At 47.2% G+C, this 21,152-nt stretch overlaps 4 protein-coding genes and 1 pseudogene across 4 annotated transcripts; 3 read left to right on the forward strand and 2 right to left on the reverse strand.

The window, feature by feature from the left end:
* Nucleotides 1-604: 604 nt before the first annotated feature.
* On the forward strand, nucleotides 605-3,761 carry LOC140222933 (cyclin-dependent kinase C-2). The gene is made up of 12 exons (XM_072294073.1): nucleotides 605-801; nucleotides 900-981; nucleotides 1,085-1,175; nucleotides 1,272-1,301; nucleotides 1,403-1,515; nucleotides 1,619-1,691; nucleotides 1,786-1,906; nucleotides 1,985-2,102; nucleotides 2,385-2,524; nucleotides 2,603-2,660; nucleotides 2,832-2,902; nucleotides 2,998-3,761. The coding sequence occupies exons 1-12, from the start codon at nucleotides 692-694 to the stop codon at nucleotides 3,536-3,538; spliced, it is 1,548 nt and encodes a 515-aa protein (XP_072150174.1). The 5' UTR covers nucleotides 605-691; the 3' UTR covers nucleotides 3,539-3,761.
* A 147-nt stretch (nucleotides 3,762-3,908) lies between these two features.
* Nucleotides 3,909-6,533, reverse strand: LOC117858386 (cell division protein FtsY homolog, chloroplastic). Its single transcript, XM_034741445.2, has 11 exons — nucleotides 6,185-6,533; nucleotides 5,995-6,099; nucleotides 5,816-5,889; nucleotides 5,678-5,736; nucleotides 5,528-5,565; nucleotides 5,157-5,277; nucleotides 4,992-5,060; nucleotides 4,816-4,898; nucleotides 4,597-4,665; nucleotides 4,440-4,502; nucleotides 3,909-4,355 (listed from the first exon to the last, which is right to left on the reverse strand). The coding sequence occupies exons 1-11, from the start codon at nucleotides 6,470-6,472 to the stop codon at nucleotides 4,242-4,244; spliced, it is 1,083 nt and encodes a 360-aa protein (XP_034597336.1). The 5' UTR covers nucleotides 6,473-6,533; the 3' UTR covers nucleotides 3,909-4,241.
* A 3,944-nt stretch (nucleotides 6,534-10,477) lies between these two features.
* On the forward strand, nucleotides 10,478-12,296 carry LOC117858316 (EP1-like glycoprotein 2). Its single transcript, XM_034741362.2, has one exon. It carries the CDS (start codon nucleotides 10,616-10,618, stop codon nucleotides 12,035-12,037), a length of 1,422 nt encoding a protein of 473 aa, XP_034597253.1. The 5' UTR covers nucleotides 10,478-10,615; the 3' UTR covers nucleotides 12,038-12,296.
* Nucleotides 12,297-12,587: 291 nt separating this feature from the next.
* On the reverse strand, nucleotides 12,588-14,870 carry LOC140223013 (uncharacterized; annotated as a pseudogene).
* Nucleotides 14,871-17,192: 2,322 nt separating this feature from the next.
* Nucleotides 17,193-20,566, forward strand: LOC117859195 (uncharacterized CRM domain-containing protein At3g25440, chloroplastic). Its single transcript, XM_034742395.2, has 5 exons — nucleotides 17,193-17,373; nucleotides 17,746-17,927; nucleotides 18,375-18,696; nucleotides 19,064-19,465; nucleotides 19,989-20,566. Exons 2-5 carry the CDS (start codon nucleotides 17,821-17,823, stop codon nucleotides 20,358-20,360), a joined length of 1,203 nt encoding a protein of 400 aa, XP_034598286.1. The 5' UTR covers nucleotides 17,193-17,373; nucleotides 17,746-17,820; the 3' UTR covers nucleotides 20,361-20,566.
* Nucleotides 20,567-21,152: the final 586 nt, after the last annotated feature.

Consider the following 21,152-nt stretch of genomic DNA (forward strand, 5'->3'; position numbering starts at 1 on the left):
TCTTCCAAAGCTAGGCAGGAGCACTTTGTTTGTTGCATTGGAAGATCGAATCGCTTTCAAGATCAGTTCTTTTCATCAGTCCTACTTCAAGTTTTAGCTCGATTAGATATCTGTTAGTTGTTCATCAGCAGGAGATGTATGCAAGTATATATTGCAACAACATTAATGTCTTTGATGAGTTCGTGAACTTCGACTGGTTGCAGCTTATTTCTGAACGAATATTGCCACCATGCTTGTTACACTACTTTCAGGTTTTAAGATATTTGTATAATTGTATTGACGCACGTCTCATTATTTTGGTGAAGAATTTTTGCAAGAGATTCCGACGTGTAAAAGGTGCCCTTTTCTAATAACAGTCGTATTACTTTGTATATACTCTATATTTTTCTATAACATGACAATAATCATACTAAGTATGATCTACACAATTTTATGTCCCAATCTGTAAATACAAACAAATTATTTTTCCCCAAAAAAAAGAAATGCAAACAAATTACATACAGCAGAAGAAGATTGAGGCCTGTTTAGCCGATGTTATCCACAAAAGGCCAGACTACGGCCCATCTGGCCCATGTTATCTATCCCCTCCCTCGAGGAGAGTCCAGCTCGACCTGACCCCGAGCAACGCTGAGCGACGACGCGTCTTGAGGGTTGTTGTCGCGTTGCCTCCCTGTCTCTGGTTCCGGCGGCCATGGCGGTGGCGGCTCCCGGGCAGCTCAACCTCGACGAGGCCCCGTCATGGGGCTCCCGCAGCGTCGACTGCTTCGAAAAGCTCGAGCAGATCGGCGAGGGTACCTACGGGTAACCCCACCTCCCCTATCTTATCCGCCCTAATCGATCCGGCAATTACCTTTTCGCCTAATTCCCCGATTCGCTTGATCCGCGGCCGCCGCCGGCAGGCAAGTGTACATGGCGAAGGAGATGGGCACCAACGAGATTGTCGCGCTCAAGAAGATCCGCATGGACAACGAGCGCGAGGGTGTAAGTTTGCTTTGGCTTCTACTCTTCTCTCGCACTTTCGTTTTTTTTTTTTTTTTTGGTTTGTTTCGCATCTTATGGTGCGAACATGGTTGGCTCCGCACAGTTCCCTATCACTGCCATACGCGAGATCAAGATCCTGAAGAAGCTTCACCACCAGAACGTCATCAAGCTCAAGGAGATTGTCACCTCCCCAGGTGATTTAACACTGAGAACCGCAAATTGAATGAACTAGATGTATGCGTTCTGGGTTTTCCTCTGGACTGATGATAGGATTGGGGAAATTGTTGCAGGCCCAGAGCGGGACGAGCAAGGGAAGCCAAGTATGGCTTGTTCTATTCTAGGGGTCGAGTTCCACTGGTATTTTGTTAATTTAGAGCAGTAGTAATGGTTGACACGAATTATTGTGTTTTCTTTGAATTAGTCGATGGTAACAAGTACAAGGGGAGCATTTACATGGTTTTCGAGTATATGGATCATGACCTCACCGGTCTTGCCGATAGGCCGGGAATGCGGTTCACTGTGCCACAGATTAAGGTATTACTACCTATCCGAGTAACTGCGGTGCTTTCCTTCAGATATATCATGGTTTTATCCTTGATGGAATGATCATGTGATGTGTGGTCTTCTCTTGTGCTAGTGTTACATGAGGCAGCTGCTTACAGGCCTGCACTATTGCCATGTCAATCAAGTGCTGCATCGAGATATTAAAGGTACTAGCTGCACACACATCTCTGCTGGGGTTTTTATTTTCCTTTTCCCTTCTATTCGTGTCTTGTTGATGTTGTGCTTAATACTTCCTTGTAGGATCTAACCTCTTGATAGACAATGAGGGTAACTTGAAGCTTGCTGATTTTGGCCTTGCAAGATCATTCTCGAGTGATCACAATGGACACCTTACTAACCGTGTGATCACTTTGTGGTATAGGTATTGTTTCTTCCCACAAATTTGTTGTCTACAGGTGTTGTGCAAGCTTCTCATTGTCTTCTTGGATTGTGGCTGCAGACCTCCAGAGTTGCTACTTGGAAGCACAAAGTATGGTCCAGCCGTTGACATGTGGTCAGTGGGCTGTATTTTTGCAGAGCTTCTCAATGGGAAGCCAATATTGCCTGGAAAGAATGAGGTATATTTTTCAGGCCTTAATGTGTTGGCTAAGGCTTCCGCTCAAATTTGTGGACACGTATTAAACCTTAACCTTTAGCCCATATGCATTTCCTTACATCTTGGGCAAATAAACTGCTGGTTATTATATTGCTGTATTCATGATTGATCAGCATGTGTTAAGTTATTCCTTGTTTTGTAACCCTTTGCAAGTTCACCAATTATCTTCTGGAGTAGTTTTCCATCATGGTTTATGGCTGTAGCTACAACTACATCCCCTTGTGATGTAATGCTATTCCTGCAGCCTGAGCAGCTGACAAAGATCTTCGAACTTTGTGGTACCCCTGATGACGTAATCTGGCCTGGTGTCACAAAAATGCCCTGGTACAACAACTTCAAGCCTCCCCGTCCATTAAAGAGACGAGTTAAAGAGTTCTTCAAACAGTGAGTGATATTTGACATGTTTCCACCAATATGATTTCAAGTCTTGCAATTGTTGCTCACTCTTATAGATTCTTGCAGTTTTGATCGGCACGCACTGGATCTGTTAGAGAAGATGTTGACTTTAGATCCATCACAGGTATGCTACACTCATATAGTTGTGAATTTTACAAAGAAAATGCTACCTGTTTATTCATTTGTATGATTAGTTCCTACCTTTTTTTGGGGTACTATTTGTTATCTGCTCTTATCATTTGGATCAACTTTTCATGCCTCAGCACACATGTTAAACTTTTTTTTTATTATTCAGAGGATATCAGCAAAAGATGCACTTGATGCGGAATATTTCTGGACTGATCCGTTACCATGTGATCCGAAAAGGTACAATCAGATGGATATTTGTGTTACAGTGGCACATAGCTCCTTTCGACTACCTCCTTTTCCTTGGATTGACTTTTGACGGTTTGCTAATACAGCTTGCCCAAGTATGAGGCATCACATGAATTCCAGACTAAGAAAAAGCGTCAGCAACAGAGGCAAGCAGAAGAAGCTGCGAAGCGTCAAAAACTTAATCATCCTCCACCACATTCTCGGTTGCCTCCAATCCAGCAGCCTGGCCAAGCACACCCTCAAATCAGGCCTGGCCAGGGTATGCACAACGCACCTCCTGTGGCAGCTGGCTCGAGCCATCACTATGCAAAGCCTCGAGGACCAGGAGGCCCTAACCGGTACCCTCAGGGTGGGAATCAAGGGGGAGGCTACAATCCGAACCGTGGAGGGCAGGGCGGAGGCTATGGAAGTGGCCCGTATCCTCAGCAAGGGCGAGGACCTCCACCGTACCCTGGTGGTGGGATGGGTGGAGCAGCTGGTCCACGGGGTGCTGGTGTTAGTGGCTATGGAGCTGGTGGACCAAACTACCAACAAGGTGGCCCGTATGGTGCATCCGGTCCAGGTCGAGGACCCAACAACTATCAAGGTGGCTCCCGCAATCAGCAGCAGTACGGGAACTGGCAATAAGATGGATGTATCGTGCCACTGAAATGTCATTCCAATTGTACTATGTATTTGCAGGACCTCTGCAATTGAAGCGATTTTTGCGAGATGCATCTTATAATTGATACTTTAATAGGATAAGACATCTCGTAACATTACGCTGTTAATGACTCAAGCTGTTGTACTATGCGTCTATGCCACTGGAAGGATCCTACAAAGACAATAGAGTTTGCTGTTATTAACACAATTTTCATGCTGCTCTAGACGGTCACAGCTATTCAATTTTCTTCGACTTACTACTGTGTTAGCAATATTGTAGCTGGCGAGATCGATGATCCAAAGAATCAGTTAGAACTGTGGTAGGAAAGGACTGGGAACTGAGGGGACGAACGGATAATAACAACATCCTCCTCCATTTCCTTCTCTGAATCCTTCTGGTACAATTTTCACAAGTCTATACTCCACGAATAAACCCTCTCACTCTTAAGTCTTAACTCATTACAGATTGGACGATAAGTTATCCCTCACTGAGACACTGACAACGCACCAAGCAGTCGAACTAATGTCTGGCCTGGCTACCATTCCCCATCTAGGTCTTCAACTCGTGCCTTGTGGTTCATGACCATGCCGTGCCGTAAACGAAAACAATCTTACATGAAAAGCTGAAGTAATGACAGCGTCAAAAACTTTACAGTAGGAGCATGATTTTTTTCTTCAAAATCCAAATTCATGGGAAAATGGCTTCCACAAATGCCTCAGCATCAAAGGGTTGAAGATCTTCCATCCCTTCACCAACCCCAATAAACTTCACTGGGATTCCAAGTTCATCTACAACGCTAACCTGAAAACCGATCAAGCAAGAAAATTCAGGTTGGATTGATAAGGAACCTATTTAAGTGGCATAATGCAAGAAAGATGTGCATACCACGCAGCCACCCCGTGCAGTGCCATCTAGCTTAGTCAGGATGAATCCTGTAACTCCAACAACCTGGTAACAAGCCAAGGCAGTACAACATCACCACTAGTCCTCTTAAAACAAAGATTATGAAATTCAGTTCCGAATTATCAGGTGCAGTGATTACATCATTGAACTCCCGCGCTTGCTGCAACATGTTTAGGCCAGTTGTGCCATCAAGAACAAGCAAAATCTCCTGCAGAACATGGACAACATGATAGTTATCAGCTATAAAATGACCAGAGAATAAAGTACCAGCATGTTTATAAGAGTAATGCATCATAAACCTGCAACGCCTTAAAATGCATGATAAAATTAAAACATTTTCATATTGAATGCAACATACATTAGGAGCTCCAGGAAGGGCTTTAGCTATGACTTTTTTGCAAGAAACCAATTCTTCCATCAAACCATAATTTGTATGAAGTCCTGCCAAAAGATGGTGGGATATAGTTAATTTTCAGTCCCCAACAAGTAAATAACCAAAGATATGCTACTAGAAATCTCTAACAACAACCATACTTCCTGATGTATCACACAGAACCACATCAAATCCTTCACGCTTCCCACGTTTTACTGCCTGTGAAAGAACTACCAGATAAGTCAAATTAGATGAAACATATGAGTGAAGCTCCTTATGACACAGCAAAGTACTTTCATAATGCTTGTCAGACCACAAAACCATACCTGCTGGAGGCTGTGCCTTCTTATCATTGTCGATGACAATCTCTGAACCTGTTCTCTCAGCCCAAACTTCTAGCTGGTCACGGGCGGCTGCTCTGAAAGTATCACCTGCTGCCATCAATACCTATATTGTGGTTCAAACCAGTGATGTAAACCTATTAATTTTATTTGATGGGAAACCAAGGTTGATCCAGAGTTACAAATACAAGGCAAGCAGCACACTATAACACATCACATAACACAGTGCACAAATCCAAGGGAGCAGCTTAGATTTTGCATTCTAGCAGCAACGTGCAAAAGCAATACATATAGTGGACCTTTTTCCACACATCTAGTAGCCTATAAAACAGGAAATTTGAAGAAAATAGCCTCACCTTCACTCCTTCATTCTTAAATCTGTGAGCAAGCTTTCCTGCAAAATAGAATAAACGAAAAGAATGATCATCTACGAGTTGATAGCTATTTTGCCAAGGTTTAACTATCTGAAATTCTGAGCGATGCAGTAAAGCATGCTAGGGAATTACCAAGCGAGGTTGTCTTTCCACCACCATTCACTCCCACAATCATGATGACCGCCGGCTTTCTGTCATAAAAACACAGCGCAATGAGACCTCATAAACCCCAATCAGCAAATGATTGTCGTAAGCAGGAGAGAGCAGAACCTGAAACCTAGATTCAGCTCCGGGTTGCCGCCCTTGCTTGTCAGCAGTTCGAGAATGCACCTCTTCAGGGACGCCTGCACCATCATTGACAAATCAACACTATAAATGGATAAACGTCTAAACCAATGAAGTGTTGAGTCAAATTGAGAACAGAATCCCATTCGAGAGACCAAACTGACCTTTATCTCGGGCCCGGACTTGAGCTTGCCATCGCGGATTTCCTCGCGTAGCGTGTCGACGATCCGGAACGAGATTTTGGGCCCGAAGTCCGACACGAGCAGTGCCTGCGTTGAGGGAATCAGTAGGCAACACGAGCATCGAAATGGAAGGAGCAGAGTCGTCGAAGCAAGAGGGAGAGCCTGCAAGCACCTCCTCGAGCTCGTCGAGGACTCGGTCGGTGTCCGCGAGGTTCCAGTAGGTGAGGAGCTCGTCGACGACGGAGAGGTTCTCGCGGGTCTTGGAGAAGCCGGAGAAGAGCTTCTCGACGTCGCTCTTGGCCTTCTCCTTGATGAGGCGGCCGAGGCGGGTGAAGAAGCCCGCCTGCCCGGCCGTGGCCGCGCAGCGGAGGAGGCCGGAGCGGCGGCCCGGGCTGACGCGGACGGAGGAGGCGGTGCTGGCGGGGGAGAGGAAGGGGAGGACGTGGGAGGGTGCCGCCATTTCCGGGCGTCGCGGATACGGAGCTCCGGTGATGGGTGGATAGCGCTCGCTGGCCCGACCAAAACAAAACGGCAGCTGCTGATTTCTCTCCTTAGCACTACTATCAAGTAGTGGGCTTGGGCCCAAAATGAACGAGACGAGGTTAGCGGGCCTAATATTTTATCGTCCCGGCGAGCAGCGCCTGCACCACCGCGCCACCTTGCCCGCCTCGTCCCTGCTGACGGGCATCCCCAGGCAGCCGCTCTCGCGCACCAGCTAGCGGGTCTCCCTGCGACGCGGCGGCGGGGACGCGCGCTTCGTCGGCGCCTGGCCGTCGCGCTCGTCGTCGACGAGCAGGTCGTCCATCCTGCAGAGCGCGCGCTCGAGCTCCCAGCAGAGCTTGAGGCGGAGCAGAAGCGGGCTGTCGCGGGTGAGGTACCGCCGCGCCCTGCGCGCCAAGGGATCGCCGGCCCGGACCTCCCGGAGCGCTGCCTCGCGCCGGAAGCCGGCGAGGACGCGCGGCGCGCCTCGCCCACCGCCCTCCGCGCGGGCCTTCGCCTCGGCGCCGGCGAGCAATAACTCCACGTCCGCCAGGCGGCGCTCCAGCTGCGGCGGAAGCCGCTGGCGCTCCAGCGGGCTTGCCGTCGACGCTTGCCGCCGGCTGGAACGGGGTCAGCGCAATTACATATCAGCCCCTAATATTATGCACAAAACACCCCAAAATGGATCGCGATTATTAACTGCGATCCAACTATTTACAATAAACCCCCTAAATGGGATCGCGATTAATAATCGTGATCCAACTTTTTTAAAAAAAAACCTATCTGGGTCCTTAATTTTATAAATTACCCTCTCGTCTTATCATGTGTGCCTGCTCCGGGACCGCCCCTTCCTATCTGCCACCGGCGACACGGACATGCCGGCAAGCCACGATCGGTGCCACACGCAAAGCCCCCAGCCACAATTTCCGTGTTAGTGGCTTTCCTCGCGCTCCACGCGACCTCTGTCCTCCTTTCCTCTGCCTCCATGCTTGTCATGTGGTCCGAACGAATCGAGGGCCGCCGCGCTGATCAATCACCACAACAAAATCCGGTGTGGCTACGCCTCGACGCCGCGTTCAACCGGCTTTATCCAAGCTTACGATAACTCTCATCGTTGCAGCGACGGGGATGCGGCGATGTCCTCTCGTACGTCGACTCAATCTTCGACCTCCAAGTCCCCGACGACGACCTCCAAGTCCTAGAACTTGAGAGCTTGTACAACGAACGACCTATCTCAGTGCTACGATAGACGTTGTCGACAAGATCAAGCAAGTGCGTGGTAGCAATAGGGGTTGGCGGCGACAATAGGGTAGGGAGGAACAGCTAGCTGAATGTTGTTAACAACGCGAGGTGGCTAGAGGCCGCACGGCGCACTCGACTTCGTCCCGTCCGGCACCTAGGGGGTAGGGCACGGTAGCGGGTGGTGACATCTTTTCTACTGGGCGTCCGACACCTAGGGGTTAGGGCATGGCAACGGGTAGCGACATCTTTCCTAATGGGGTTCTAGAACTTTAGTGTAGAAAAATGATATTTGGTGTACACATAATAGAGTTTTTCTACTATGTGGGAGAATGGTAATTTGGAAAAAGGTCTTGAATGGGATGAACAGTGGGGAAAAGAATACATGGATTGGCTCAGAATATATTTTGTAGTATTTTAAAGGAATTTTTGGGAATTTAATGATGTATGACATGCCTGCTGTAAAAAAATCCCAATTTATCTTAATTCCAACATCCCCTTTCAATTTCACAATGTGCCGATGACATGGTTATTTTTTTTAGATCATGTATTAAATAGGCTAAGAACATAAATTTTTTAATTTGTATATTCAAGTAGTTATCAGGTCTTAAAATAAATTTCTACAAAAATGAGATTTTCTACTTTGGACAAGCGAAAGAACATAAGACCTTGTACTCGCAGCTTTTTGGTTGTAAACTAAGTAATAAGGACTAGAAATTAGTCAAAGAGAGATTCGAGAGAGGACTAAGTGATTGGAAAGGTAAAATATTTTGTTGGAGGAAGATTAGTGTAGATTAGTACTGTTGCGGGAAGATTAGTGCAGATTAATTCAGCTCTATTTAGTTTATCAGAGGTTTTACTAGCAGTAGGATAATAAAAAATATAGGCTAGCAAAGTGGAAAGCCTTAAGTCAATCAAGGATCAACGAGGTCTAGGAATTTTGAATCTTAATATCTAGAATAAATGTCTGTCAAGTAAATGACATTTCAAATTGTGTGACGAGGATGGAATTTTGTAAGAACTTATAAGGAATAAATAAATACTTTAAAGACAAGGTGTTAGGCCAAGTATATAAGAAACTTGGGAATTTACATTTTTGGATGGGTTTTTTAATGGGTGCGAAGGAAGATCTTTTGAAGTTGGGATGATTTAAAGTGAATTTAAGAAATTAAATCAGACTAGATTTTTGGAAGATATTTGGAGGGGAGTCATACTTTGAAAAAAGATAAGTATCCTAATTTGTACAATGTCGTTTGGAAGAAACATTCCACTGTTGCACATGTTTTTAGTAATACTCATCTAAATATCTCTGTTAGGAGATCTCTGGTAGGAGTTAAACTAATAGAATCGTACAAACTAGTGGCTACAATATTAAATGTGAACCTTCAAGGGGAAGTGATGTGTTTCTATGGACACTTCATAAGAATAATAATTTCACTGTCATTCAATGCACAACATCTCATCGATAATGATGTTAGAGTCACACAAGAGAAAATACCATTAAAGATCAAGATTTTGATGTGGTATATTAAAAAAAGGAATACTCTTAATAAAGATAATTTAGTCGGGAGAAAGTGGAATGGTAACATATAATGTAGTTTTTTAGTTCCGTGAAAATCATTAACAAGTCTTTTGCTGTTAAATTTCTTTGACGGGCTCTTCACATGGTATTTGGGATTGGTCCACCAAACACCACCAATACCGAAACAGCTTCTACCGAAACTTTGAAAGGTTATGCATGGCAAGAAGGAAGACCGGCAGCAGAGCGGGCGGGCTGACTTCCAAGTGGGCCTGCAGCAATTGCGCATTCGCCGAATGGAAATAACGAGGCCCAAAGACCCAGCGCCAAACAGAAGTACGGGCCCAGGACATGTCACGCGCGTTGAGTATTTTTTGTCCAACAAACAGAAGACTGCCGGCGTCGAAGATGACCGGCAGAACCTGCAAGGACTTGGTTGTAATTTTTTATTCTATCAAGGATGTCTTTGTAAGGATATGTGTGTAACCTTTCATATAAATAAAGGAAATGCAACCCCCGGTTTTCTTAAAAAAAAACAGAAAACTGCCGGTGAGTATTCAACTGTACCGCACATCACATTTTGTACCGTAGTAAACGGAGACTTGAACGCACGAGATTAACGTTGTGCTCCCCAGCTTAGGAGCCGTTGCTATTAGTTACTCCCTCTTTTCGTTGACTTTTTACTCTAACTTTAACCATCAATATTTATTGAACGAGTTAGTTAATATATTATTATGTCAATTATCAAATGTACTTTAGATTTAAATTTAAATTGTAAATTTATCTATTTGCAAAAATATTTGTAGAAAAGATGAATAGTCAAATAAAAAAAATGAATGGAGGGAGCAGTATATTCGCTGGCGCGCACGCAAGGCAAAGCAAGCCGGTCAATACAAGCAACGAAGCGAGCAAACAAAGACCGACGCGCTGGATGCTCATGCTCTGGATCACCGCCTCGTTTCGTTCGCACGCACATCACCTAAGCATCACGTGCACCGCCTTGCGCCCATGCTTTGTTCTCAGAGCATCCCGATGACGATGACGGAGCCAGCAGTCGCCAACCAGCGGCGCCGCCACGCGCTCTCCCGCTGACGCGCCGAGGCCGAGGGCTGCCACCCACCCATCCACGTTGTCCCCCTCCTCCCCTCCTCCCCTCCCTCCCTGCTGACTGAAACCACCTCTCCCTTTCCCGATGTACTCGATCTCCCACGCGGTGCGCCGAGGCCGCCGATCCCCCGCACCCCACCACCACTGCCTATAAGAAGAAACGGCGAAACGCTCCAACGCCACCAAGCCTCCTCGCATCACAGATCACACTCTCCTCCTCTCTCCACCGATCCTGCAAACTCCCTCCTGTCGCCTGCAATGCTGCGGCGCGACGCGCGGCTCCTCGGCGCCCCCGCCCTGCCCCTGGCGGCGGCGACGCTTGTCCTCCTCGTCGGCGGGTTCCGATTCCAAGTCGCCCAGGCCCAGCCGTTCGACTACCCGTCGGCGCGGCCATCCACGTCCTGGGCCAACACGGACGCCTCCCTCACCCACCACGTCACCTTCATGGACGGCTCCGTCGCCCGCGCCGCGCTGCTGCGCCTCAACCCCGCCGGCTTCGGCCCCTCCTACGCCTTCGGCTTCTTCTGCACCAACCACAAGACCACCACTCCCTGCGCCGACTTCCTCCTCGCCGTCGCCGTCGTCTACTGCAACAGCGGCGCGCTCATGACCTCCGTCGTCGCCGGCATCCCGCAGGTCGTCTGGTCCGCCAACCGCGCCCGCCCCGTCGGGGAGGGCGCCACCGCCGAGCTCACCGCCGCGGGCGACATCGTCCTCAAGGCGGCCGACGGCACCGTCGTCTGGTCGGCGGGCAGCGCGGGGAGGTCCGTCGCCGGCATCAGCATCAACAGCGACGGCAACCTCGTGATGCTCGACGGCAGCAACCGCACGGTCTGGCAGTCGTTCGATCACCCCACCGACACGCTCCTCGTCGGCCAGTCGCTGCGCCAGGGCGCGCGCCTCACCGCCAACACCTCCGCCGAAAACTGGTCCCCGAGCCGCCTCTACCTCGCCGTCGCCGACGACAGCCTCAGCGCCTACGTCGACGCCAAGCCGCCGCAGCGCTACTACCACCTCGGCTTCACCAGGACCGCCGGCGCCTACGCCGCGTACGCCAACGGCAGCCTCACGGTGCTCGCCTCGCCCGCTGGCGCGCCGCTCACCACCATCCAGCTCCCCGCCGTCGCCGCCGGCACGGTCCAGTACATGCGCCTCGAGTACGACGGCCACCTCCGCCTGTACGAGTGGCGGCCGGCGGGGTGGGCGCCGGTCTTCGACGTGCTCCGCCTCTTCCCCGACGACTGCGCGTTCCCGACGGTGTGCGGCGCCTACGGCGTGTGCACGGAAATGCAGTGCAGCTGCCCCGACGCCGCCAACTTCCGGCCGGTCGACTTCCGGAGGCCCAACCGCGGCTGCGTCCCGGCGGCGCCGCCGGTCTCGTGCGCGACCCCGCGCCGCGCGCAGCGGATCGTGTCGCTGCCCGGCCTCGCCTACTTCAACGACCACGCCACCAGCATGAGGACGCTGGAGAGGGTGAGCCAGGACGCGTGCAAGAAGGCGTGCTTGGATGACTGCAAGTGCGTGGCGGCGCAGTTCATCTACGGGAACAACGCCGGCGACGGTTTCTGCTACCTGCAGTCGGAGGTGTTCTCGCTCGAGACGTCGCTGCCGGAGGTGGTGCACTACAACTCCACCATGCATCTCAAGGTGCAGGCCGCGCGCACGTCGGCCGGACTTTGACCACCGAAAGATTCATGGCAGCATCTTCGAAAATGACATCACTTCATCTTCATCATCTCAGTTGCTGACTGCTATTGTCCTGCATGGATTATGATCCGGTCCAAGACTTGTGACAGCACTAGAATAAAGTCGTTTTGTTCTTTCTTTATTACTACCAGTTTTCAGTGCAAATTCATCGATCTGTAGTGCAGTTTGAAGTTGACAACCTGCAGAATTGTTCATAATCATCAGTAATTGTGATATGGCGTTTTGAGAGTAATTGGTAAACGGTCGCAAAAAGAAAAGAATAATTGGTAATGTTCAGAATCTGTCTTGTCCTCGTTTTTAATTGGCTCGAACATCAACATGAGTACCCAAACGTAAAATGGATCTAACCAGCACATTAATATGCAAGACCTACATGAATATAATTTAGGAAAAGCTAAATATTGAGGACCTGGAGTAGTATGGATAATAAATATTTCAATAAAACAAGAGAGAACTGGGCACTAAATGTGAACTGAAAAGTCCTTTAATTCAATTAGATAAATGCACTGGCTTAAACATTGACACAAGGAATATGACTAATCTAGTACACAGCAGCAATGGCATGTACCAATAGGATAAAACAGGAGAGAGCTGAGCATTAAATGTGAACTGAAAATTCCTTGAATTCAATTAGATAAATACACTGGCTTAAACATTGACACAAGGAATATGACTAATCTAGTACACGGTAGCATAGCATGTGCCAATAGGATAGAAAGTATCTCAGTACAGGTGGAAAAGAAGTTGTTAAGGGGTACACTGAAAACTGCAAAGGAACTACAAATACCAGAAAAGCTACAAAAAGTGATTCAACAAGTCACGTAAGTTGTTTGGCATACAAAATGGCCAACTTCATTAAATCACATAGAGGGAGGGGAATGGGACATGAGAAAGTAGGTGCCTTCTTGGAAATATACAAGACAAAGGCCATACCTGACTTCTTTAGGAAATTTTATCTCTTCCAGGGATGTACAGCAATGCCACAACTTCTCAAGAAGTCTAACCTTTGGGATGCATAAGGTTCCTTCTATACTAAAAGAAAGGTTCATGTCAAGAAAGTTTCCATCACAATCAAACAGTGGCCCACCTTCACAAACCTAACAAAGGAAAAGAGTTACAGGCAACACATGTTACAGTGAAACAAAATAAAGTGAACCAAACAAGAATTATGTAGGAAAAACATCATTCTATTGCCCCAAAGATATGCTTTACTAAATATAATAATAGAAACAGATTAGAATAAAAGCAAGTGTACCTTAGAGATTTTACAAGTTGTTGTCATAAGTGATGGGACAGATCCACTGAAATCACAATTCAGTATCCCACTTGTCGTGATTAATTTGCCAGAGATGTCACGGCCTACAGCTACTACATTAACATGGGGTGAAAATTCCAACAGATTCCTGAAAACTACAGTTTGAAGATCAGGGAAGTTCTCGACATTGACAGCAGCAATGTTGCCATCTACATCATATTCTCCCAAAAACCCTATGACAACATTGTCTCCATGGCGTACTTCAACCTATAATGATAAAGCAAAAGAACAGTAAACAATGTCCACAATTATCTTATGTAAAAAAGAAAAAATACTAAAGGATGATTACCACTACCAACCTTTAAGTTATCATGGTGTTTTCTTTTATCAATTAAAGCTTTAGCCAAGCTTGCTGAAGTCAGAAACCTTGTAACGTACCCCTTTCATTGTACAGCTATGCCCGAGCATGTAAATAACACTTCGCGTCCTACAATCGTAATTTTTGTCAATTGTAATCAGTGATGTTTAAAAATGTCTGATAAGTAAGAAGAGCACAGCAGCACATATAATCACCATTGGACAGAGCAAGTGAGACAACACTTTTAGACAAATGTGATGCAACTTCTTCAGTGAGCTCACTCCAGACATCTTGATTTGATTCCAGATCACCTAGTTAAAGAAACATGATACAACACAGCAGTGAGTGTTCAGATTTTGCTGTAAGAAACATGAGCAGAAAAGAGTAAGGACCAGAATACCTGAAATAAGTAACTCAATTGTCTCTCCTTCATTGCGAATTGTTTTGTTCTTTGTTGAGCTTCTTGTCAGATAAGGTCATTTATTCTCCTTTGAGCTTCTTGTAATATCATCAATATTTTCATTCCTCTTCAAGCTTCTTTTATTTTTTAGCATCTTCATAGCACTGTGGCAGAGCATTAGTGGTGCCACTACTACCACTTCTGTACTTGTTTCAGACACTAACAACAGACATCATGCCAGATTATTTATGCATATCTCTAAACGACCTCAGTATACTTACGCATCATAACATCTAGTCAGGCGTTCATGTTCAAAGAAGTCGAACAGTTCACCATAACTACCTAATTTGCCAATAAACCAACACGAAAATCCTGGATCTTATACCAACAATAAACGCCATTCGACCTTCATTACCGTAAAAAAAATTTAGGCACAACCTGGGACTTGTGTTTCGCTCCGCCGCAAAACTTTATCGTCAGACCTAGGGATTCAGATGTCCGGCGTCGCACAAATGGGAAGGGAAGAGGGCGATGTACGCACCTGATGTTCTGGCTGGCGGCGGCGCGGCATCAATCGTATCGCTGGCCGTCGCTTGCGGGAGAAGGGCACGAGAGTGCCTACGACGCGAGGCGCCTGAGGGCGTTCGACTTCGCGGACAGGTACCGGGGAGCGGGGAAAGTGGTGTGCCCGTTACGAGGACGAGCTGCTGTGGCCGTGGCACACCGACCCATCGTCGGCATGCATGCTACAGACGACGGGCCGTCGTGGCAATGCCAGCTGGAGCCGCTCGGGGATCCTGATGTGCGCGCAGCGGGACGACCGGGTCCCGTCACCCCCAGCGCGTTTCTTGTGTCTTGATTTCAGTAAAAAATTTCACAGGCAATTTTCTTGTGTCTTGATTTCAGTAAAAAATTTCACGCGTTGTGACACATCAGCACAATCAAAATACCGACTGAGGAAGATAGGATAGATCAATCAGAAGAAACTAAAGAAAGGAAGAAGAGAAAAAAATGACAGAAAAGGAGGTGGGAGAGTTCCTCAAAAAAAGCTGCCGTGATCTGCGTTTGATATTTTCGCTTTGAGAATCAGTTCGGCCCGTTTACTACCGAGGCTAGAAAATGATGATGTTATCATATTTTTGTTTCCGAAATCAGTATGTAGCGTCCTTATAAGCACACGGTAACCCCTGTTGTCGCCTGCAAAGATCACCAAATTTTGTTCTGCCAATGACACTTAGCTCTAAATAAAATTCTCAATCTTGAAGCACTGCACTGAAGCATTAGGAAGAAGAGATTTATACATGCTTTGCTGGAAGGATCATATACGTCACGGCATTCTTGTTCGTCTTCCACGTTGGTGCTCGACTGCTAGAACATCGATCGGTTTCTCACCAATCTTTGGTGTTTTTTTCTGTCTTTCAGTTAAGAAAGTTTGGACATAAAGCTTACTGGTTCTTGCTACATCATTCCAATCCAGGGGAAAGAAAAAGAATGGATAGGAGACTCGACCTGCTCTGTCTGGCTCAACGTTATCTTTGGTATATATTGGACTTGGACAGTGGGAATCTAGTGGTTGCGAGTTGTGAGCTGACTCATCTCGTCTGAACGAAGTGAAATGCCCATGACGCCAAATTCAGACAAGCCTTTTGTTTGCCACTACTCCTGCATTGCAATGCGTATATCTGCAGGTAATCAGAGCAAGAAGATAGGTTCTTTATCTTTCAAAAAAAAAAAAGACAGGTTCTTCAGTATAAACTGCAAGCCGTGTTGCATCCTCAGGAAAAAACTCCCCCAATTTAGTTCCGTAGTGCGAGAAGAACAGTGGCCAACCAACCGCACTGGCCCGCCGTCTTCACGCCCATCTTAAGCTGCAACCACCGCGCCTTTTCATCATCCACAGAACAGCAACCTTTTTCAGTTAATTTGTTGATCGATTTGGGTTCCGAAGTAGATGAATGGCGCGAAGCTCTCCTGTGACCTGTCCTGCCACGGCCTGGTATCAGCAGCCCCTGCTTCTCCGCTGTGCATGCAGTCAGGCTGGGCGAAAGGCGGTGACCGCGGCGGCGACGGGGAACCGAGCGGTCGGTATCTCTTTCACCGACCGGAGTGGACGGTATTTCATTACAAGTCGGACGGGAGCAACCTGCAGGCTGCAGTACGTGACCTCGGTGTCCTTCCTGCTCGCGACCTACGCCAAGTACCTCAGGGCGTCCAAGAACAAGGCGCAAGGCGGTGGCCGTCGTCCAGTGCGGCGGCGGCGTGGCCGTGTCCCCGTCCGCGCTCCAGAACCTCACCCAGAGGCAGGTGGCCGGACTACATCCCGGGGAGCAAGGCCAAGGGAATGTCGTACACGGTCGGTAGCGGCGGCAGCTTCCCGCGGCACGTGCACGGTGCACCACTGATCCCGGCGCCAACGCGCTCGGCACGGGCGCGGCCGCCTGCAGCTAGCACCGGCTTCTAGTACTACCACGCCCGGGGCCCGACCCGAACGTGCTCACCCGGCGCCGTCGTCGGGGGACCCGACGCGCGCGTCCGCCAACGACCTCTGGAGCTTCGCGCAGTCCGAGGCGGCCACGTTCATCAACGTGCCCCCGTGGCGCAGGCCCGACGCGTTGATCCGCGGGCCGCCGCCGTGTCCGCGAGAGGGCGGGCGGCCGGCAGCCAGCCGTTCCAGCATTCCAGGCGCGTATTCTTCCGCACGAGCCGTCCGCGCGACGGAGAAGCCGCGTTTTCCGACCCGCGGCGCGCTACAGCGGCCGGCGAACGGCGGCGACGGCAGCGGGCAGCGAGGACGTTCCCGGACCCCAGGGGTGGACTATGGTATTTCATTTACCGTCCACCCCCTGGGATCGCGCGAGCCGTCAGATCGGCAATGAGCGGAAGGATCCGAGCGGGGGAAGGCGAGCTGCTGGTGCGTCGTGTGGGCTTGAAGGCCCAAGAAGCATCACAGAGAAATCGGGCCGCGAGTAACGACGGAGGCCCACCAGACGCTGCGAGCGACTTCTTTTTCCCAGACAGTTAAAAACCCCACCGGACGGCCCATCTATTGGTGGACTGGACCAAGTGAAATGTCCTCGGCCTTTTTATTCCCAAATCCCCCAACAGACATCGGAGAGAGCAAGCCTTGGGGGCGCGGCGGCGCGGCAAGGCATCGGACATCAGCGGGCGCTGCAGCCAGGGCGGCGTGTCGGAGCGGTTAGGGCGCGGGGCGGCGGCGCCGCCAGGTCTCTGGGCTGACGCGGCAAGGGCGTGGCCAGTGGCGAGTGGCGATCGACGAGGCCTTGGAGACCGGCGAGGTGGGCCCCTTTCCGTTGTGCTTTTCGATTCGTTTGTTAATCTGCGATTGCTATGGGTTCCGGTTAAAATGCAATTCCTAGGTGAATTGTGTTAGAGGGTGCCATGTCCTGTATACCTGATTAATTCCATGGAGCCACTGCTGTTTTATAATCAGTGGAGCTATTTTTCATTTCGTGCGCAGAATTTTGCATCTCCTAGCAAGCTAGTTCATGGCATCATCATCGTGCATAGACCACCGTATCTTGCAGTCATATCCGATTGCTCCAGGCCATGATTGAAGTCTCCTGTTTCCTTCCCTCCCAGAACGATATATGACTCTTTGATTCTGGCATCGAGGATAAAAGGAATTAATGTGGCCCTTCGTCTTGCAGGTCAAGTTGATTGGATGAAGCAGATGTCACCGGAAAACTAAATTTCGTAATGCTTTGGCAAAGGAGTTGTAGGTTATGGCGACCCGTGTCTTGTCACGCCAAAATCTAAGAAAGTTGGCTACATTTACTCTCCAGAATATATCCCAGAGGCAACTAATTTCACCTTTCCCTCCAGGTCTCAGGTAATCAAACAGTTTTTATCAGTTCTCACCGCTTTTCACTTCTCAGTTGTATGCATATGCCAAAGGAGAAACACCCATGAACAGAATTTATGCTTACAGCTTGCTCCCAATGTCCTGGGAAATATAGGCCACAGCTTGCCTTTTTTTGTCAGCCTGCAATTGATTTTTGCAACATGAAACCACAAAGCTAGTATTCCAGTTATTCTCTGACGAGCAAGTCTGTTCTGCTGAGTTTTGGAACATATATGTCACTAACTCACTATATCTCACTGATCAAACGTTACCTACTTAATTGCTCAAATTAGTGTCTGAAGTTTACTAACCGAAGACATGGAGCATGTTTAGCATGTGAACTGTCTAGCAAGGGCATCATTCTGGTTTTAAGTACCCGTTTTAATCCATGACAGGTTGGTTTAATTCCACTCAGTTTCCTTGTGTTTGGTACAGATCTGGTGCTGTTTCCCCTAGCAAATGCTTCAGTCCCCTTTACCTGTTTGGGCATTCATGGGCTGTTAGATGGGCTACATATGGATCAGTGAATCTTGTTGTGTCTGATGATGGCAAACCTAAGTTTCAGATTGAGGAGGTGGAGCCCTCCAAAAAGGGAAGATATTTGACAAAGAAGCGCTTGAAGCTTCAGAGGAAGCGGGTAAAGAAGAAGAGGAAGGAGGCAAATAAAAATGATCCGCGACGCATCAGGCCCAAGGGAAAGAAGATAAAACAAAAATTCCCCACAGCTGAAGCTAGGCTCAAATATAAGATTGACAAGGTAGTGTACCAAATTTTGTGGCTTTGTTTGGTTTGCTTGGCTCATTGCTGAACCATTTCTTCTCACGTATTACTTGATGTTTAGTCAGCTTTAGTGGTATGGTAAATGAGCTTCCTAATTATTATGCAGCATCTGCGCCATTCTGGTTTTACTGTTAAAAAGCAATTGTCTTACAGAACGTTGCCTTGTCAGTTCTTTTCCCTGCTACTGTTACAATGGTATTCTTAAGTTCTTTGTATTAATGCTCAGTTGATTCATTTGACCATAGTAAGAAACTGTATTATCTAATGGACCCGATGTGTTTTTTTCCTTTATTTCTTTTGTATGGTAAGAGAAAATAAATTGAAATGAGCTATTTCTATTTCAGGCCAAATTAAAGGAAGCTATGTTGGTTGAAAAGTTAAAGAAGTATGAGGTTGCGAAAGCTCAAGGCCCTATGGCTAAACCAGATGATCTTAGTGGTGAGGAAAGGTTTTACTTGAAGAAGGTTTCACAGAAGAAGTCAAATTATGTCCCTGTTGGAAGGCGAGGAGTTTTTGGAGGCGTAATTCTGAACATGCACTTGCATTGGAAGAAGCATGAAACTGTGAAGGTCATATGTAAGCCCTGCAAACCAGGGCAAATCCAGGAATATGCAAATGAGATAGCTAGACTTAGTGGTGGTATCCCTGTTAACATCATTGGAGATGACACTATAGTCTTCTACCGAGGCAAAAACTATGTTCAGCCAGAAGTTATGTCACCTGTTGATACACTGTCAAAGAAAAAGGTAATTATGATAGACTTTTTGTTTAATTTTGTTCCTATAGAAATAATGAATCTTGTTTATGGATGCGGCAAACCCCCATGGTTTTGTTTCTGAAGATATATTACTCCAAACCTGTTTTACCTTATACCTGTTTATTGGTCTCTCGTTCAAACGTGGTAAATTGTTCTTTTACTCTTGCTGGGTTTCCCTCTAGCGTAACCCAATTTGCTTGTGAGTTGGGACAAAAAGTATTTGTTGTTGCTGTAGATGGATTGATGCATGCTTATGTATGCTACAAACATGCAACGGTTGTCTATGCCGTTTATATTTAGTAACACAGTAGATATGCACATAACAATAAACTTTTGATTCTTAATTCATGCCAGCATCATACTTCCCCTGTTCCCAGCTCATGCAACCTAATGCACAGCTCAGGTTTTGTTGCGCAATCCTCTTGTCTTGATGACTAGCCATCAGGCTGATTCTAGATCTGCATATAGCTTTAAAATGCCCTTACATCTGGCCTTTTTGTTTCAATCATCAGGCGCTTGAAAAATCAAAATATGAACAGTCGCTGGAGACAGTTCGACGTTTCATTGCAGTATCTGAAAAGGAGCTTGAACTTTATTATCGGCATGTTGCACTTTATGGAATTCCACAATCCCAGAAAGCTGATCTTGTTTGTGGTGATAATAGAGAGGCTTCTTTGCTTAAAATGGGGGGATTGGATCAAGCAAAGGACCAATTGCCCTATCTGGGTACCAATCATTTTTCTGATCTTCACGTCAGTGATATTTCTGAATCAGATGAAGAAGATACTTCTGGTAGTGAATATAATGTTAATGACGATGACACTGAGGATATGAACAACATTTCTGAAGACGCAATTTCTGATGGGTTACCCAACAGGGAGTGAAGTCTTTTTACCTTGTCTGACATAATTACTTTGTTGTTTAGAAATTTGCCTCAGACTGAGCCACCACATTATACCATGGATGTTTCTCATCACTCAGATTGAATGATGTCAGTCTTAGACTCTGATGTACCGAATCATCATCATATTATGTCGATTAGTCACTACAGCTAGCTGGCCCTTCTGTTGTCAGCTAAAGCTGAGCTTAATTTTGTGGTGATTTTTCCTTGAAATCCTTGATGTGTATACTAGTACAACAAGCTCAGCCTTGATCTGTCATCTGTCACCAAATGCAGTGATGTATCTTGCATATCCTTCTAAAAGTGCTCCCTCCTTGCTGTCAAAAGCTATGTTAGTTTGGGAGCTGGGACAGCTGTGGAAAAGTATATTATAGCAGCTACTGATAAGAGATACTATATTCTACTGCTGAAGAAAGTAGCCACTGAGTTGGCCTCACTACATGGCCACCAACGTCTGAAATCAGTGAGGTGATTTCTGATGAATAACAACCTTTGAAATCCAAGCCTCCACATGATGTGAATGTGTGGTCATAGAGAGTAACTCACACGACATTAGGACCTCTTTTGGTCACAGAATTCTTGAAGGATTGGACAGGCCGTGCATCACTTTCTAGCATCTCTCTCTCTCTCTCTCTCTCTCTCTCTCTCTTTCAACTATCAATGATGGTGTTGGGTAGCATCTATTTCTGAATAATTCTGACATATCATGGGGGAACGAATAGTAGCTGGACAGAAGAGGAAGCTGTAAATATTTGCATTATTTATCGCTACAATT

The sequence above is a fragment of the Setaria viridis genome, chromosome 5 (genome assembly GCF_005286985.2).
Source record: "Setaria viridis chromosome 5, Setaria_viridis_v4.0, whole genome shotgun sequence".
NCBI classification, from domain to species: Eukaryota; Viridiplantae; Streptophyta; class Magnoliopsida; order Poales; family Poaceae; genus Setaria; species Setaria viridis.

Coding starts and splice junctions, on each gene's coding strand:
- LOC140222933 (XM_072294073.1), top strand. CDS start 692: ATGGCGGTGGCGGCTCCCGGGCAGCTCAACCTCGACGAGGCCCCGTCA. Junction 1,176..1,271: donor GGAGATTGTCACCTCCCCAG/GTGATTTAACAC, acceptor AAATTGTTGCAG/GCCCAGAGCGGGACGAGCAA. Junction 1,516..1,618: donor TCACTGTGCCACAGATTAAG/GTATTACTACCT, acceptor CTCTTGTGCTAG/TGTTACATGAGGCAGCTGCT.
- LOC117858386 (XM_034741445.2), bottom strand. CDS start 6,472: ATGGCGGCACCCTCCCACGTCCTCCCCTTCCTCTCCCCCGCCAGCACC. Junction 5,278..5,527: donor TTAAGAATGAAGGAGTGAAG/GTGAGGCTATTT, acceptor ACCACAATATAG/GTATTGATGGCAGCAGGTGA. Junction 5,061..5,156: donor GAAGGCACAGCCTCCAGCAG/GTATGGTTTTGT, acceptor CTTATCTGGTAG/TTCTTTCACAGGCAGTAAAA.
- LOC117858316 (XM_034741362.2), top strand. CDS start 10,616: ATGCTGCGGCGCGACGCGCGGCTCCTCGGCGCCCCCGCCCTGCCCCTG.
- LOC117859195 (XM_034742395.2), top strand. CDS start 17,821: ATGGCGACCCGTGTCTTGTCACGCCAAAATCTAAGAAAGTTGGCTACA. Junction 17,928..18,374: donor CCTTTCCCTCCAGGTCTCAG/GTAATCAAACAG, acceptor TGTTTGGTACAG/ATCTGGTGCTGTTTCCCCTA. Junction 19,466..19,988: donor ATACACTGTCAAAGAAAAAG/GTAATTATGATA, acceptor TTCAATCATCAG/GCGCTTGAAAAATCAAAATA.